Raw genomic sequence first — 18,455 nt, forward strand, 5'->3', positions numbered from 1 at the left:
CCGGGAAAATTACAGGCAAGTTGTATGAGGAGAGTTCCAGGGGCTGAGCAGTGCACATTGAGATGAGCCATAATCAAGTTATAAATACATAAATTAGGAGTATTACTGCTCTTTGGCAATATATAAATGCATGAACACCATAATTGTTTTTCTAATTTGCATGAGCTCTTTTTAGGAAATCATGTTAATAAATTGCCTTGATAATTGAGTGTCAAAAGGTTGGTTAAATTTTCCTACACGCAGCATCTGTCTGAAGCTGACATTATTAGTTAAAGCTTGAATAGATGGTAGTTTATTTTATTAGCGAGAGCTTTGCCCAGGTGCTTGGAAAGAGATGTCCACTAAATTCTGAGAAGTCACAAAGAGGATGCAATCTATAATTACAATCAGGAATCTCTTCAGGGCTGAAAGTGAGAGTTTTAACAGCTTTATCTTCTTTCTACCCTTTTTTCCTCTCAGTGGTTAGAAAAACAGAGAGAAGCTCAGAATGACACAAATGAAAAGTGAAAAGACAATTATACTCAATTACACACTAATCACTGACTATCACCACTGCCTAAGCAGGGAGAGGGCATCCTAATAGGCAGAAAATGAGATTTTAATGGCACAAAGGGTGGCCAAAATAACGACTCGTATATCTTTGCCTCCTTCGTTTTCTTCAACTTGTGGTTTGCATCTCGGGAGTACAGTTCCTGGTTCCTGTGCAATGGTGATAACTCTGTGCAGCTGAAAAGTTCAAAGGCACTGGAGTTGAAAAGAATGAATAACAAAGGCAATGAAATAAACATTTTTGCCCAAAGGCAAAAGTTCATAAACCCTTTTTTGTAACAGTAAATGTAATTAAGTTTCACAGATTCCTATAGCATAGAGTGGGGTACAAAACTTTATGGCTTGAAACCTCAGGAAAAAAATACCAACAGAAAAACAAACGGATGTACTTCCAATAAGACTTGAATGGATTTTGTTCTAAAGAATTCTGATTTCTAAATGCAATTCCAACAAAAGCCATGACATTATATTAGTTGCTTCATTTTTTTAAAAATGGCTAGTTTCACAGTGTGCAAGGCTTCCACAATTTTGACATAAACATCTTTTTGGGATTCAGCGTTAATCCATCAAAAATAGTTGTTAGTGTCAGTTTAAATGTATGTTGGTTCTAGCTGTGGAAAATGTGATCTTTTTTCCCTTTCACAAAGCTTTTATTGTCTGTGACACAGAAGTGGAGCACAACAGTAAAGAAATCTTGTGGTGTCTGGGCAAAGTGGGACAAAAAAGTGAGGCCAGGTTTCCTCCCCCCAAAGTCTTGCTGATTTGAGGTTTGATATAATCAAAAGGAGATCCCAGAGCAGATTAGATGTCTTTAATCAGTTACTGTGCTTCTTTACACCCAGTCCTGTCTTTACGCTATGAAAATTCAGGGTTTTGTTGTTTTTCCTTAGACTTTTGAAACCTTTTCCTACCCCAGTGCTTAGAGCTCCTGGCCCTATCCTGCAGCTCTTCCAACGGGTTTAGGAGAAGGCTGATCACTCAAAAACTGATGTTGTGTTCATCACTGAATGCAGACAGGAGATTACTTATATCCATTTAGATTTTGAACAGCTTCTTGGCAACTGAATGATTACCTTGACTGGCTGGTAAAGATCTTTCCATCAAACAAACAAATAAAAAACCCAGCCCTAAATTCATCCAGTGTTACCAACAGCTCCTCTAAAAGAATTTTGGGGCCTAAACAATGACTGAGACACATGTATAAAATGTATGTATGTATAAAATGATATACCTAGGCTTTGTGTTTATATAAGGGAGTGATACAGCCTGAAATACGTAAATTATGTGCAACAAACTGTGGGACTCTAGCAAAACTGCGATTGTGCTTTATGCCCAAAAGAAGAGCCTCAGACGTCAGTCACGTCTGTGCAACGTTACTGTGTGTGAAATGCCCCTTAGTCGTGGGTGTGTTGCAGTGCATCCCCTTGTCACACTTCCTTGGGGCTCTTCCCACAGGCACCCAGGTGGCTGGCGAGTCAAAAGCCAGTTCTGTGTTGGGAATTTCATGAAGAGAGAGAAACAGGAGTTTCCTTGCTGAGTGGGCACGTTGCAGTGCCCTGCCTGTGTGCATGGAATTTAGATGAGGAGGAAAGAAGGTCTTTTTACTAGCCGGTGGATTTTTGACCACAATAAATCTGGGTGTGTGAGCAATTAACATAATGTTTCCACCCATCAATGTCCTCTTAGGCAACTGCTCTGGACATACTGTGTGTAAAGCTGAATTTACGGTGACTTTAGTGGGAGGGGGGAGGAGGGGCTTTGTCTGAAGCCCAAATAATCTTTTGTGATTTTAAAAAACGCCCTCAGAATGTGCAGAACAAAATCTAATATTAAGATTCAGGGGATCATATTCTTAGCAGCCTTAAACCTCCTTTTGCCCTTTGACTTCAGTTTATTCCAAATGAGGGTCTGACACACAGACCCCTGGGGAAGCTGTATTTTCCACGCAGAATGTTTCCTTTCTAACTTTGTTCTTGAGTATGATGGACAAATAAGTTGTTTCAGGCAAGCACTGGGTGAAAGCAGAGGACGAGGGGAGATGGCTAGGGTGCTGTAATTTTATTTTTATCATGTTAGCCATGAACTTGGAAGTTAGAGAAGACTGTATGTTTTGATCAGTTTTAGGAAGTAGAATGCTCCATAACATACCTGTCTTGCAGGCTGGGAAATAAAATGTTGTTGCTCTCATTTAAAAGAATAAAAGAATGGAGAGTCCCACCTTGTTAATACTATTCAGCACTTTTTAATGTCAAGACAAGATCTGCAGATCTCTTCCAGAAGACTGATTATTCTCCTTGTTCATCTGGTTTACTCATTGCTATCTGGCTGTGGTGAGAGAACCTCTGTCTTACAGACCTGCAAAGGGTTGACTTTTGCAGGAATAAGACAGGGATTAATGTCTCAGGGAACTGGTAGCCAGGAGTGTCCTTGTTTGTATTTCATGAAAAAGCAACCAAACTGCAAGCATGCCATCTCAGCCAGAGCTCTTTAATAATCTCCGTTCTGACATTATATTTAGTGTGTAATATATGTAAATTGCATATTTTTATGTTTTCTATGCCTATTATGTGGCTTCTTGGCTTTCATGCATACGTTTATAGGAATATTGTATTTCCTTTTCAAATTAGGTTTCAGTTGCTCAGTGCGTCTTCTTTTAACAAACATTTGTTAACCCAAAATTATTAGGGAGTAGCATATATATGTGTTAATATGTGTGTATGGGACTCAAGCGTGCCTCTCAATTGGCATGTCACTTTCTGATCCCGGCATTAAGAGTCATCACTGGTTCTTCCATGGAAAGCAGAAGAGCGACTGCAAAAACACTTGTCTCACAACTGCAGGTGTATGGTCTTACTAGAGAGCAGATTGTTTTTAAGACAGGATATCAATATTTTGAACTGCTTCATTTAAGATAAGGAAAAAGGCTTTTCCGGTGTACATGGGCATCCCTTGACCTTGTCATGTGCTTTTTATTAGTGACAAAGCAGCAGAATTTGCTCTACACCAGGTGGTTTAGGCAGTTTGCTGGTTTTGAAGTGTGCCATTTCGGACTGCTCGTGGATTCAGATCGAGCAGCAGTCCTCTGCTTGCGTTGCTGCCGACGAGGCCACTTACTTCCTCTATTTAACCCGTCGGATACCCAGACTTAAGTAATACTGCAGTGTTAAGTTTTTACTGGAAGAAGAATAAATGTGCGTAACCTGTCTCCTGCAGGACATAATTTTTTTCTTCCTTGCCCTCTAGAAAACTTCTTGGATCTACTTTTTCCTCTTCCTTGTCATCTGCCCCCATAATTGAGTCAAACCAGTAACTTTATTAAAGGCTGCAGTTTCAAAGCAGGAAGTAGATTGAATGTTGAATGGGTTGTGTGGAAGATCATAACAGTCTTTAACAAAGTTTGCAGTTCTCATGCCATTACCTGGAGCTCAGGAATAATCTTAATAAGAAAATTCCAAACTTTTCTGTGAACAGCAGTAAAGATGCAAGCTGTTTCAAGGTTTCTTTCTTCTACTGTCAAAACATTTCACTGCCTGAGTTTCAGAATCATCCTGTAACTCTTTTTGGTGAGATAGATCTTAGGCAATTGGCTTCTCTTAAGTCTTTGAGGGCACTTGGTTTTCATTAACCTGAAATACGGATCTGATGGCAGCTGTCGAATCGGTTAGATATGTTCACATTGTCTTGTTAACTCTGCTTTTAAGTGAAAAACAGGAACCAGTGGCTACAAACTTGCATTCCCTCATTAAAAGGGACAGGAGAGGGGAAAAAAAAGCAACTATTAATTTATTATAGTTTTTCCTATACCTTCTGTCGAATTACTGTCCAACTGGTTGTTCACAGAAACATTTCATTTGGGTCCAAGTCCCACACCAATGAGAAGCTCATGATCTTTGTCACAATGAACTTGGCTTTGAGAGCTCTTCGCTTAATGACCCAAGAACATGAGACAGAGGTCAGGGATTTCTCTGTGAGGAAGAAAGTTAATTCACATAATATAATTTTCACAAGCATGAGGTTTTTAATTATTATTTTAAAAAAGTTCAGCCAATGGGATTGATTATTCTGCTTCTGGAGTGGGTACAAATAGATGGGATCCAATAGTTTCGTAATTGTTATTGTGCAAGAATAGTAACATTTATTTGTTTTGTAAATATTGTAATATTAAAAAACTATAATTCTATATTTATATATAATGTAACATACATAAGGAAATATATTAATATAACAACAACAATAAACAGGTGACCTTACATTTTGAATGTTTACCTTAACTTCTGCCTCTGGGTCTATCTCCACCTCCATCCCCGCCATGCCAGAAAAGCTGGGGTGGGTTGGTGGGGCTTCAGCCTTCAAAAAACAGATCTTCTCTTACAGCCCAGAAATCTTACATGGAGATACAAAAAAGCTCTGGACTCTTCTGGAAATTTAGGCCAATTTTACTGTAACTATATGAGAATAAAAGTTTAGAAATACAATAAAAAATATAGATATCTTAAATACAAAAATGTAACAGTAAAGTGACACAATATGTGTAAAACATATCAGTTTCAGGGTTTTCTTAACCCTTTTTTAATGATATTGCTCACAAAACTGACTTATCTGTCTCCATAGTAATTTGTACCATTTAGAATATACGCAGGCTGAGTATTCAGTGTCACTACAGCCCTTAAGATATTTTTTTACTTTTGCTACACGTAGAAGTTCAATTTGAACCACTTGTTAAGTGAAAGTATGAGTCAGCCCTTCATAGAGTATATGACTGGCATGCATTGGTGAACTTCTAATTCTTTAATGAATTTACAAAATAGAAATATCAACAGGAATCTGAATACTTGCATATTTATTCAATTAAGGACTGGTATATGAATGAGAGCTTTGTAATGAGTAATCACAGATGGCTCACTTGAGTCTTTAATTATGCTCTGTATTTTAGATTTCCAAAGAAAGGTACTAAAAATACCACAGGATGATTCAGTGAAAAGCATGTATTGCAGTGGAATCAGAAAGAGCAGAATTTCATCCTTAGCAAAGTCACTCTAGAAAGCCATGTATCCATCTTTAAATGTATCAGGCTCAATTTCCTTCAAAACTTCCTACCTCTCTAGAGATAATTGTTTTATTTTTATCTTGATTTTTTTGCCCGTACATCAGTAATAGTAATAATTTTGTTATAAAAGAAAGACTGACTGCTGAGGCAGGATACAAAGAGCCTTCCTCTAGTCGAAATAGCAAAATACTTGTTTTTCCCCAGTGCTGGTTAGAGTAGAGGCCCTGGCATATACATTAACGGGACCCTCATGAATGAACCCTTCATTACTGGCTGGATTCCTCCAGTTATGCTTGTCCATTATCTTTTTTCCCCACATCTATGGATAATTTGTTGCTTTTACCTAAATGGCTAGGATTTGGTAGCAATTTCCTGTTGGTAAATCCAGCCATGTAGGTGTAGATCATGCAATAGCTGTTGTTGCAGGGCCAAACGTTGAGTTTGGTGAGAGTCCTCCTGTGTAAGCTTTGTAGATCCCATCCCCTGTCTATCTGCCAGCAAAAAAAATTGAGTACTGTTTGAATTAAAAAAAAAAAAAAAAAAAAGGTGTATTTTTTGTTTGTTTTGTTTTCAGAGGGAACAAACCTGTGTATTCCTGTTGTAGAGGGAAGGCGTGTGAGAGCCCAGCTAGACACAGCTGGGCTGGTTTTCATGATGGCCAGAATCCTTCTTCTGTGTTTTGGGTTGAGTAGAAGGTGGGAGAAGAGTTCGCAGGCAGAGGGCAACGTAATCTCAGATTTAGGCTTGTTATGAACTGTTGTATGTAATATTGCCATATTTAAGCATTTAAACTCATGAGTCTACAGTCTCTGAGACTGCCTGAAACAGTTTTGAGATGTTTAATCTTATATATATACACACTTACATATATATGTATATGTATATATAAATTGTGAGTATATGTTCTTCTTTGGGCTTTCCGTTTTGCTTTTTCAATTGTCTTGACGTTTTTGAAGCTTTTTCCATACAACCAGGAGCTAGATAATTAGCTTCTCTTTGAATTATTTTGATAACGTTACCTAGTCCTGTGACTCCATGATCTGGCACCTGAAAAAAGACATGAGTTCAGTGACAGACTGTGATAATGTTGTGAAGATTAGTAATCTTCCGTAGATAAAAATATAATTCATGAAGGATCAAGTTATCCTCTTAATTACCCTAAATGTACACCAGTGCACCTTCTCTAATTTCAGTGTAGCTACCACTGATGTCTAGTGGTGTGAAATCAGTATGAGGCTTCATTTGATATGAGTATGCAGAAGGTCAGATCATCAGATGTTTAAAGTCAGTGTATTTGCTCCTATTTTCATTAACCAAGTATGTGGTTCCCAGTGCTTGCCACTTGGCATGAAAATGCTTTCTCTTGGGTTTCTTCATATATTCGGCAGAAATATTAATATATTTAAAATGAATCGGCAACACAGTTCTAAGATCCTATAGGTATAGATCTGTGTAGCTACTTAATTTTAATTAATCCTCTAAAATCTCTCATTCTCGTGCATTAGAACCATCCTTTTTGTGTTCTTTCTTGTGCAATATTTTGTTTTTGAGAGATTTTTCTACAGTGAAAAGAGTTAACAGCAGGTAATGCCATTCATCTCGGAAGGAGTTTGAAATTTTCAGTGTTAGTGATGAATGAGGGTATCTGACCCACATCTGTTTTACATTAGAATGGAACATTGCCCTGACATCGTTAGGAGCATTTGTCAAGATTCCCTGGACAGAGCTTCTGTAAATTACATGCTGCAAATGTGTCAGGGTCAGATAAGAGGATATCATTAACTCCACTGGAGTTTACTCATGATTCTGTCAGTTCAACTTAATACGTTAACTGCCAACAATTTTCCTTGAGCTGTTTCATTAAATCTTTCATTCACAGGAGGAGAAAAAAATGTATCACTGTACACAAAAATATTGCACATGTTCTTTTCTCATAAATCATATTAATTGCAGACATGGTCACAAAGCATATTAAATGCAGGCATGCGTAAATGAATTAAAACATATGAGAATTTTATTGTGCTTATGGTAGGTCCTACATCCTAAAATACCAACCATGTTAACAGGCATAATGTTTCATTTAAATAGAATAAGCTTTTTCTCAGTTTAATGGCCTTTATTTTGTTGATAATAGAAGTATTTTCTAATAGCTGATAATGGACCAGATGTTATGTACATCGTCTTTAAGGCTTTCATCATTCAATTTCTCTTCTTCTTTCTGGATCCTATCCTCAGTCAGTGATGCTGCACTGACCCCACCAGCAAGGGATTTGTCCTAAAGAATGTTTTGGATTGCTTGGGGTGTGCTCTCTGAAAACTTTTCTGTAGAGTTTGGTTGTTGCAGTTCACTGTGTTCTCTTTGCTTATTCCTAATTGCACCTTTGTTTTCTAACAGAATGGAACTATTTTATCAATGATATATACTGTCTTTTATTGTATAAGCTCAAAGGCTATGCGTCAACATTTCTGTGTGTGTTTTTTAAAAAACAAGGGCAAAATATATGTAGCCAAAAAACTTACAGCCTGATTTTTTTGCACTTATAGTTCTTTTCTACCATAAATTGAATAGTTACAGCAGCATTTGGTTATAGGTATTAAATCAGCTCTCGATTTTTCTTTCAACTTTTTGGGGATCCAGACCAGTGAGGCTGACAATTACTACTTTGGCTTTCCCAAAGTAATTCAGAGGGAAGTACCTATTTTCTAGTAATTTGGATGATATCTAGATTGAATTAATTTATTTTCTTCATTAATTATTGTAAAACAATCAGATCTGTTTACCTATTTAGAACTACACTGTTTCATACCAGCAGAAGATCTGAGCTGCAAAATCCAGATCTTCGTGTGTCTCTTGTACACCACTAAGCTGAGGGTGCTGAGCATCTTGCAGACGTGGCCCATTAATGGCTTTCTAATTGATTAGGTGAAAGTCAGCCATGCCCTTCCTGTAACTCCTTGTATGGGTGATAAGGTCATTGCAAATACCGTATGAAAGACTTCTGCCCTGAGGCTACTTCCCTTATAGCTTTCAAAACAGACATGACCAAAAATCTAATTATTTAGATACTAATCAACTGCAGGATGATTCTGAAGGCCTCTGAAGAAGATCTTTCTGAGAAGATGGTTACTGTTCAGACTTCAGTTTTCTCCACCTCCGAGACAGAGAGCTGTGTCAGTTCTGCTCCAAAGTGCCTATTAGGTGCGTATGCACTTAATAGAAAGATGCCTAAAGACTGGTATTATCTGATTAAGTTAAAGTTTTTAAAGTAAATCTCATCAAACGCTAATTTTAGTTTGTCAGAGAAGATAAATTTCTATCCAAATATAGATGCTACCAAAATTTGAGTGGCTTTTGAGATCATGTCTGGATCCAGCTTTAAATTTCAAGGCTAATCTCTAACTCTAAAATAACTTCCAATCCCAAAGTTTTTGAGCTCACTGTTTTTGCTGGCAAAGTCCAAATAATGTTGTCTTGGGCTCTATTCTGTTGAAAATATTAAACAGAAAAAAGCTTAGTTAAAGCACATAGATGGTAAAATAGCTATTTGCCCAACTCAGCAATTGGTCCTAAAAGTCCAGGTAGAGACAGCGTGTGATGTGAGAGTGTTCACACAGAGAAGATTGCCATCGGGACTCCAGCGGGGCCCCAAGGGCGACGCGAGCCCAGCCCATTCTCCCTACTCTTGAACTTGGAACAGAACGTGGTAAAGCCCCATAAATATCAGTATTGCATAGGTGCTATGCAGGAATGGAAAGGGCTGTGCACTTATTTCAGATTTCTAATAAACCATATGTGTTTTAAACTGTAGTCAAAACCACGATACTTGTGCCAACATAAATATTTTCCAAAGTAGTAATTTTCAATGTAAATGTTTAAGTTAAGCTATGTTTTTTGTGGATCTTTCTCTTCTTTCAACTCTATCAGTGTTAATTTTAAAGGACAAGGATTAATATAACCTAAATGAATATAGGCTCTAATATTGTATCCTGCTGATGCAATGTCAGATCATTAAGCATGCTAGATTTTCAGGACCATATCATTCTCCAAAGGTACAAGAAAAATATTTGTAATTCCTAAAATGGAAAAACTTACTACAATAATCTTTGGAAATTTTAATACTTTTCAGGAACCAATTTTTAGAAGAAGAAGTTGAAAGCCTAGTTATTTCAGCTTTAAGGGAGTTTTGGGACTAATGCTGTGCAGGTTGCTGTGCAAATAACATGATTTTTTTGATCTGTGGTGATTCCAGAGATTTTTAAAATTGTTTTTTATTAACCTCAAATTCTTTTAACAGATTATTGAAAAGATTATTTGAATTAAATAGAAAATATCTTATAGCCTGAATCAAAATTATTCTTTTGTGTTTTTAACTTAAAAGTTGTAAGATTTCAGTATCTAAATGAAGTCTTTTTATATATTTTGAAACTTCTTTTTGCATGAATACCTCAGTTTGTGAAACATTCAGAAAATATCATCAATTAAACTAATGTTTTTCTGCTTAGTGAAACAAGTGAACATTCTAGTGCTGTAAGTAGTAATTAAACTTCTTTCTCAGCTTTTTTTTTTTCAGTGAGATGTCTTGGGTACATGTGATGCAGAGATGTTTTGAGTTCTTGACGCAGGTATCAGGGTGTCTCTTTTTGAAGTACTCTGCTTGCGCATCTTGCTCTTTTCCTTATCAGACATGTAAAACCTGGATAGGTCTTCCTTCCTACTTAAATCATGATCCCTGGGGCTTGTTTTATTTACTTATTAAAAAACAAACAAAACTCAGAGCTGGGACCACAAGCTCCCTCCAATAATAATCCCTTTTCTTTTATGATGGAAAATTAATACAATTCAAGAAGGAGCATCAGAGCTTTAGGAAACAGACATGTTCATATGAGTATAGATTTATTCTTTACAAAATCGACTCCAGTTTTAATAATTTATTTTTAGTTTATGGTAAGAAGTGCAGCAAAGCAAAATTATTATCAGATAGCGTATGTCAGATATTTGTAATGCCTTTTTGGAGGAAGAACAACCTGCAAATTATCAGAATATGCTGTTTTGGCAGAAGCTGTACACCATCCATCCGTTATAAGCTGCAGACTATTTCTCAGGCTTTGAAGTGCAACTTATTGCAGCAGAAGCAAGCAATTCCCTCAGTTGTACTTATTTTCAAAATGTGCTACAGAGATGTGCCAGGAAAGGAAATGCATACCAACCTATAGTGTGAATGGTTTTTGTACAACAACAACATCACTGTAGCTTCCCTCACTCCTTCCTAAAAGCACAAGTGCTTTTGGATTTCTTTTTTTGCTTTTCTACTGGAAATTATGGCCTAGAGGGCTGGGCTTTTATAGGGACAAGCATGTATTTTCCAGTAGTCTCTTTTCAACTAATCTTGACTGCTGATTTCATAACTGTTCATGTACAAGCAGCTTATTAAGGGAGTCACAGTCAACTTGAAGCTGGTCTGGAATGCCAGACCATTTCTGTTGTGTCCTCTAACTCAGAGGATGAGGTTGAGAACTGGTGTTATGACCAGCACTTTACTCTTTCACTTTCATTTCTTCACAGGCATACAGGGCATGCAGTCGCAGGAGTTATGGCTGCTCTGCCCCTTCTCCAGATATTCATGTTGTTCTGGGTGCTGGGATTCTTTGTTACTTCCCTTGGTAGTGTTGCTGTGATCTGCTCCAAATTAATTTCATTTTAATGACTGCTGATCTTGGGGGGGGGGGGGGGGAATTGTGTGAGCTTTTTCACAGCTTTTCTGTGTTTGTGGATCACACAGAACAGCATGGGTAAAGAGCTGCTACTTGCTTTTTATTCTCTTATAATTGAGTCCTCAAGGAATAAAAATCTGCAGAGATCCCAGCTGGGGCATGGGATCAGGCACTCTAAAATCACAAAAGTTTTTAAAACAATTTTTCCTTGGTATCACTTCTTATTGGTTGTTAGCCATCAGTTTTTATTTTGGTGGATGATGCAACCAAATTCCACTTCCTCTTTGGATTAGATACTCAAAGCATAGTTTGAATACCAAGTCTACCTATTTTAGGAAATCAAATGATAGACTTGAGAACTCCTGTGGCTCTGTAAGTGATACAGTTCTTCATGTATTTTAACTCTTTCTATTATTCTACCCTGTAGGTAATGGGACTCTTGACTAACCACGGTGGTGTGCCTCACCAGCCCCAAGCTGATTATGCCCTGTCCCCTTTAACTGGGGGCCTGGAGCCCACCACCACTGTCTCAGCCAGCTGCAGTCAGCGGCTAGATCATATGAAGAGTTTAGACAGCCTGCCTACATCCCAGTCCTACTGCCCACCGACCTACAGCACCACAGGTTACAGCATGGACCCTGTCACAGGCTACCAGTATGGACAATACGGACAAAGTGAGTACTGGGACATTTGCACTGTGAAGTGCAATACTGTACCAGTTTATCAACGGTCTGTACGTTCTGTCTGTAACAAAGAAAATTGTGAGGGGAGATCGTAATGGCTGAATACTACTTCTCTCCACAGCCAAGTGGAGTGCACTGGTGAGATAGCTGATTGTTCGAGCAAGATTTCTCCTGCATAATTATTTTCTTAAGTGATGTCAACAACATCTTGATGTTATTAATTGTTGAGACATGAAACCTGATTGCCATTAGGTAAAACATAAGGGTTGTCCAAAATGAAATAACCACTGGCATTCCACTATTAGAAACACATGTTCTTAATGAGGTCAGCTCAAGAATCATTACAGTATATAATCCCAGATACACAGAGTTTTGTCAAACTTGTCCTAGGAATAAAAATATTAGTCCCTTTCCTTTGATATATCAGTATTAAATATGACAATGTCAACCTGTAGTTGGCATGGCCCCATGCTGTGAGGTTGTCACAGCATGACTTAAAAAGCTTCTTTTGCTTTTTTGCAGGTGCCTTTCATTATCTGAAGCCAGATATTGCATAAATGAACTGTCCACTTCAAGTTAAAGCTGGTCTTGTTTTCCGGTCTCACTCCAAGGCTTGGATACGAGGGATCTTCTCAACACACTGCAGTCTAAACTGGGGCAGTCCCATTGAGAGAAGCAGGCTTGTTTATGTTCTCTCCAGTCATAGCTTTTAGTAGACTTTTGAAGGCTGGACAAAGCTATACAGAAGACAAAGGCCAAAAGCAATAATGAATAAATAAATGCGACATGGTTCATTATGAGTGGGTATACAAAACAGAGCAGTATTTAATATCACTGCCTGGCAAAACATTCCATTTTTTGTTGTTGAAATTAACGTGCATTGATTGGGACAAATGGAACATTTTGAAACTTAGAGCAGTTGAGCTCTGTGTACTCTGACTCATCTGACATCCAGTGCTGACTTTAGTCTAACTTTAAAACTGCTCAGTTTCTGAAGCAAGGGCAGGAGAACCTCCTTCATTTTACACACTGGAAATTGTCATCAAGAGGAAATGTCACAGTCCATAGGAAGCTAGGATAAGTGCGAAAGACTTCCTCAGCAACTTATTTGGTTACTGTACCATGCTTTTGTAATCATGTTGTCAATAAATGTCACTTATAAGTTTTGCTTTACCAAGAGATGAGATCTTGTGTAACACGAAAAACAGATTTTACCTTTTTGTATGTGGAGTTTTCCTAGTCTGTTGTACCTTTTCGAACAAACATGGGAGAAAAAAAAATCAACAACAACGCGACTGATTTTTCACAACTGCCTAGCAACGTGCAATACTGTGTACCTCACACAAACTTTGGGATCATCCAAAGTCATATAGATAGAATCAGAACTATATTTTTGCAGGTACTTTTATTTTTGCAGTGCATAATTCCTGATGATAAAATACAGAAGTGTTGCAGTCTGCTGGATAACTAAAATCCAGCTTGCTAATCATGATTTAAAGGTCATTTTCAGGAAACAATACGAAGAAATGATCACGTTTACATTTTTTTAGTGATGTACAGGACATGGACAGAGATGGACCTGTATTTGACACATTTGTTTAAATTATACAGCGATATCCAATATAGAAAATATAATTATAGGAAACAAGGTTTACAAGAAGTTTGCATTGTGACATTTTAGAATGTCAATAAATTTGTGTTTTGTGATGTTGAGAGGAAGAGGAAGATGGAAGGCAGCGTTATTTATTTCTCTCTATTCTTGGAACAAAGAGGGAGGCAGAACACAAATACATTCCTTTTAGCATTAAGGACTATGAAGTAGTGAGTTAGACTAGGTTCAGTACAGAGGTTAGTTCACACATTGGTCTTAAGGGTGATGGAAAAATGAAATATTATCTTTGTGTTGCAGCCTCTACAACAACACGTGTTGTAAAAAAAAAAACAAAAAAAAAACAGACAAAAAACCCAACAAAAAAAGAAAACAAAAAACAAACGTCTTTCATGTAAAAAGTTCAGTAAATATTTACTATTTATAATGAATAAACATTATGAAGACTTGCAAAGCACTGATGATTTTGTCCTAAAATGTAGTATTGTGCTAAATACATTGATACATTTTAATCTGAATATCATGAAGAAATAAACCATGTTACCTTCAACGCAAACTGTATTCATTATGTAAGCGTATTCTGCACACATCCTAGGGCTGTGGGAGCCTCAGGCAGCCTCTGTGCCCAGGTACTGCTAATGTGTCACCTGGAGCTCTGTGTTTGTTAATAAACTATGCATTTTCCAAGTGATATTGGTACCAGTAGTACATCTTCCCAACAAGAGAAAAGCGTTGTGCCTTTGCTGTGCATTTAAAAGAAAATAAAATAGGCTTAAACCCAGCACAAGGAGGGCAACTGGGATGGCTTCATACAATGCAGGAACTTTGTAATCGGTTATGGGCGGTATCTGTCCTGAATTATTTTTTTTTCCTTAGAAGCCTCAAGAATTTTTTAATAGGCTTACACACAAGCTGATTGAAACATGGGGAAGACCCTTCAAAACGAATGGAGTAATTTTAGTGGCACATCAGTGTGTGAGGAAATTTTACTTCGTACTAGGCTTGGTGGACGTTTAATTTCCTCACCATTTTGTGGGGGATGTAACCACCTTGAATTTCTTTCAGCTTCTATTTCTGTGTGCATTTTATTTTTATTTTTATTTTTATTTTTATTTTTATTTTTATTTTTATTTTTATTTTTATTTTTATTTTCTTTTAACTCTAGCCCTCTTCTGTTGGAAAAGGAAGGAATAAACTTTTTGAAATGAGGACATTAAAAAAATGCTGAAAAATGGGGAAAGGGGATTTCTTTTGTTCCTTCCAGTTTACGTTTCTCTGATATGCTTTTAATTTCTATGACAAGTAAAATTTAGAAGTGTCTTATTAATACCTATACCCTGCTCTAAACTGCTAATTTTTCTGATTTTTTTCAATGTTGCTTCCCCTCCACGAGGACCTGGCCCTTGGCATTTGTCTTGTGCCCTTGGCTTGCTGCAAAGGCCAAATAAGCCTGGTTTTCCCCACTTGAAACCCCTTTGCTGTAAAGTACAGGATAAAAGCCTGCTTGCTTGCACAGTTTGGAAGTGGGTGATGTCTGTATGATTGCTCCTTCCCAGAAAGGATGTACCTTTGTCGCAGGATGACTGCAAAATGCCACCTTCACTATCTGTCCTTTTCTGTTCCAGCAGCTGTGGGGGGTGGGACAGAGCTGTGATTTCTCCCTCCATCACCGCGGGGCTACTGGCGAGGTGCTTTCCTGACCTGAAGTTAGACAGCGGGCATTTTGGCTGCTCCATCCTCTTTTTAAGCGTCTCCCAAGCACTTCCTTGCACGAGAGGCTAATGCAGAGCAGGAGAACCTGGAAACAAGACAGATAAGGAGAAAATCATCCAGTCCTCTCGTAGGCAAGCTGTGCAAGCAGGGAACCGAGATGAGCTTTTGCCAGAGGAAATGAGGAGCCTGGGGCAGAGGGACTAAGCAGTTTCCTGATTTATGATGCGCCATAGGAATCTTTGACAGAGCTATAAGGATTACCTGGGGTACTGTTGATCCCTTCTTGTTATCACTGTCAAGGCTGAAGAGGTTCTTCTGAGCCACATGTGTTTCTGGAATACGAATCCTGAACACTCAGAAAGTCAAAGGAGCATGAGCCTGCCATGGATATTGCATTTGACAGACATGCTATGGAATAGCTTGGAGGAACGTGCTCGTAGCAATGGAGTCCAAAACCTACTTCCTGATGAGTGCAGAAAGAATGGATCTCAGGGTCCTTCCCCTTTTTTTGGGGGGCAGGGGGGAGTTGCATGTTTTACAAGATGGAAATAAGTAACAATAACTGCTTAACCAACTGTCTATCATCTCATAGATATAAGAATTGGAAATTCTTGAGAGACAGGCTTTGATGAAAAAATATTTATTCCTTATGGCACAACCATGATTTTTAATTTATTCTTTGATTTTAAATCTTCCTTTATCTACAAATCACCTCTATTACATCGAAATACCCAATATATGCATTTTGGCATATATTTACATTGGTATATGTTACTATTCCTTTATTTGAGCATGCGTAATATTTAATGAATGAGCTAGAAAAATAATTATTTTTAATGGCACCTATTTTCCTTCTATTTTCCCTGGATAATTCTGTGTATCCCATTTAAATAAAACCTATAAATAAACATTTTTCTCCAGTAATCACACAGGGTTTTCTACTCCATATTGCTGAAAAGTCTCACAGACGTGAGACTTTGTCCATTTGTCATTTGTCCATATGACAAATGCTGTTGAACTGTATCTTTCTAGAGCTAGTTTGAAAGGCACAAAATGCCTATCTGAACCTACAAATCTTCACTGAAAATGGCTGATTGTTAAGCCGTATCTATGTCCTCAGAAATCCGTTTCTGCATATATGTGATTTTAGAGCTAGATTTTTAATCCCTAGGTTAAGGTCTGTGCAAATTCAAACTTAAAAAATCTGGTTATAGGTCTGTCTGTCTCCGTATAAGTCTCCAAACTTAATGAAAAAATACGAAGTTACCAAAGTTACTTAGTTTTGGAAATCCAAAACCCACCCCAAATTATCAAATGCTACTAATAATTTATGTAGCAAGGATGTATTTGCATTGTCTCAGAAGTATGACAGACTATAGCATGCAAATTGTTTGTTATCTCTGAACTCTGTGATATGTTTTCATACATGTAAGAAATGTATTCCCTCTTGTCAGAGTGCTGTTTACTGCTAATGTGTAAAGCATACATTTTTGCTATGCTAGTAACCATGAAAATTCTCAATGTTTTCTGTCCATAAAATCTTCTGACGTTAAAGTCTATAAAGTGGATTACTAAAAGGTATCTCTGTATAAAACAACAAGAAATTCATTGAAGGCAATATCCATGAGACCATCAGAAACCTGTAACAGCTTGAATTCATAAACCTCTTTGTATTGTTCACTTCAATGCTCTGTTGCTTGCTTAATAATTGTAAGAAAACCTGCATCCTGATTAGAAGATTCCATTTTTTAATTTCTTTTGGCTTTTCCGGTGACACCTAGATACTGCCTAGAGCCAGACAAAAATAATCTGGAACAACATGAACAACTACACTAAATTAGATTGCTAAATTTCTGTTCAATTAATATTAGATAGGTATTTTGTTTAGATTATATATATGACATTGCAATGCTCATTCGCCACTGCCTGAAAAAGTCTTGTGTATCTTTCAGTTTATTCTGTAGCTAGTGTTATCATAAATCAGTGCATATATTTATATGGAGTCATAGGGTTATCTTAAAGAATCACATGAATTGATCTGAATCTGTTCAAGATATTTGTCTATTTAAAATAACCAAAATTGCAGTCTGCTTCTGTGGTCATTGTAGGTAATAGGCCCTTTCGTCCGTCAGATTTTCACTACTTATTCTCTCCCAGCACTTCTGGGCAGCTCATCACAGGCTGGGAAGTCCTCATCAGTCACAGGGAGCAGAGTGCTTTAGCTAGATGGTTAGTCAGGTTCAAAGGCTTATAAAGTATTTATTGTATAAGCAGGCTTCAAAATCAGTATGTATACATAGTGCTGGAGTGCAGTTCTGTTTTGCCGTCGTGGTTCCACAAGCAACACTTTGCAGTGCTCACACATAGTTTAAATGTTCGCTTAATGTATTTACATTGCCTCAGAACTGATGACTGAGTAGGCTTGTAATCCAGAGTGCCTGTGGATAGCTCGGGCACTGTAGCGTTTTGACATGCACTGTTTATTATTCAGCTACTCAGGCAACGTCATGAAAAATCACAATAAAACTAGGAAGACACATCACACTTGACCTTTGCTGAATAATTTAATAAAGCTAGCTCGATACACAAATATGAAAGAGAAGTTGCTGATAAGAGCAGAACTATTGCTTCCTTGTCTAAGAATTGGAAACAGTTCAGAAGCTTTATTAACTATTCGGTATCTTCATCTGCAGCAAAGTTTGTCCCTCAGGCCATAACCAAATGTTAAGCTACTTGTTTCTTCCTGCACTCTCCCCCTTTCAGCACTCACACAGGTATCTTTGCTTGTGCTGTACACAATTATGTTCTCAGTTTTTCTTATGCCTCTGTACAATTATCCATGTTTTTTTCTCACAGATTCTGTTTCATTTACACAAATATTTTTCTCCCCATATATATGCATTTATTCATAATGATCTCAAGTGGATATACCTGTAAGAGTTTAGCTTTTTAAGGATGATTGTTACAGGTACTCTGCACACTTAACCTGTAATACTTTATAATTCAGCAATTCAGAGATGGACAAAATTTCTTTGGAGTCCACCCTTGTGTGAGCATCCCTGCGGTTGGTACCGGAATAATTTACAAAGTGTACAAATTGCCAGAGGTTTTTGAAATGCTGTTCTAGCCCTGCTGTGTCTAT

General features: G+C 37.5%; 1 protein-coding gene across 3 annotated transcripts in view; it reads left to right on the forward strand.

Annotated features, from left to right (window-relative positions):
- PAX3 (paired box 3) overlaps positions 1 to 13,081 on the forward strand; it is an 81,063-nt gene extending 67,982 nt beyond the window's left edge. For all 3 annotated transcript variants that reach the window (XM_075507372.1, XM_075507374.1, XM_075507373.1), the window contains exons 8-9: positions 11,736 to 11,982; positions 12,514 to 13,081. In XM_075507372.1, the coding sequence (XP_075363487.1) occupies positions 11,736 to 11,982; positions 12,514 to 12,548 (282 nt within the window). In that variant the 3' untranslated portion in view covers positions 12,549 to 13,081. The remainder of the gene's footprint in view (positions 1 to 11,735; positions 11,983 to 12,513) is intronic.
- Positions 13,082 to 18,455: the final 5,374 nt, after the last annotated feature.

The sequence above is a fragment of the Mycteria americana genome, chromosome 7, assembly GCF_035582795.1.
Source record: "Mycteria americana isolate JAX WOST 10 ecotype Jacksonville Zoo and Gardens chromosome 7, USCA_MyAme_1.0, whole genome shotgun sequence".
Lineage (NCBI taxonomy): Eukaryota > Metazoa > Chordata > Aves > Ciconiiformes > Ciconiidae > Mycteria > Mycteria americana.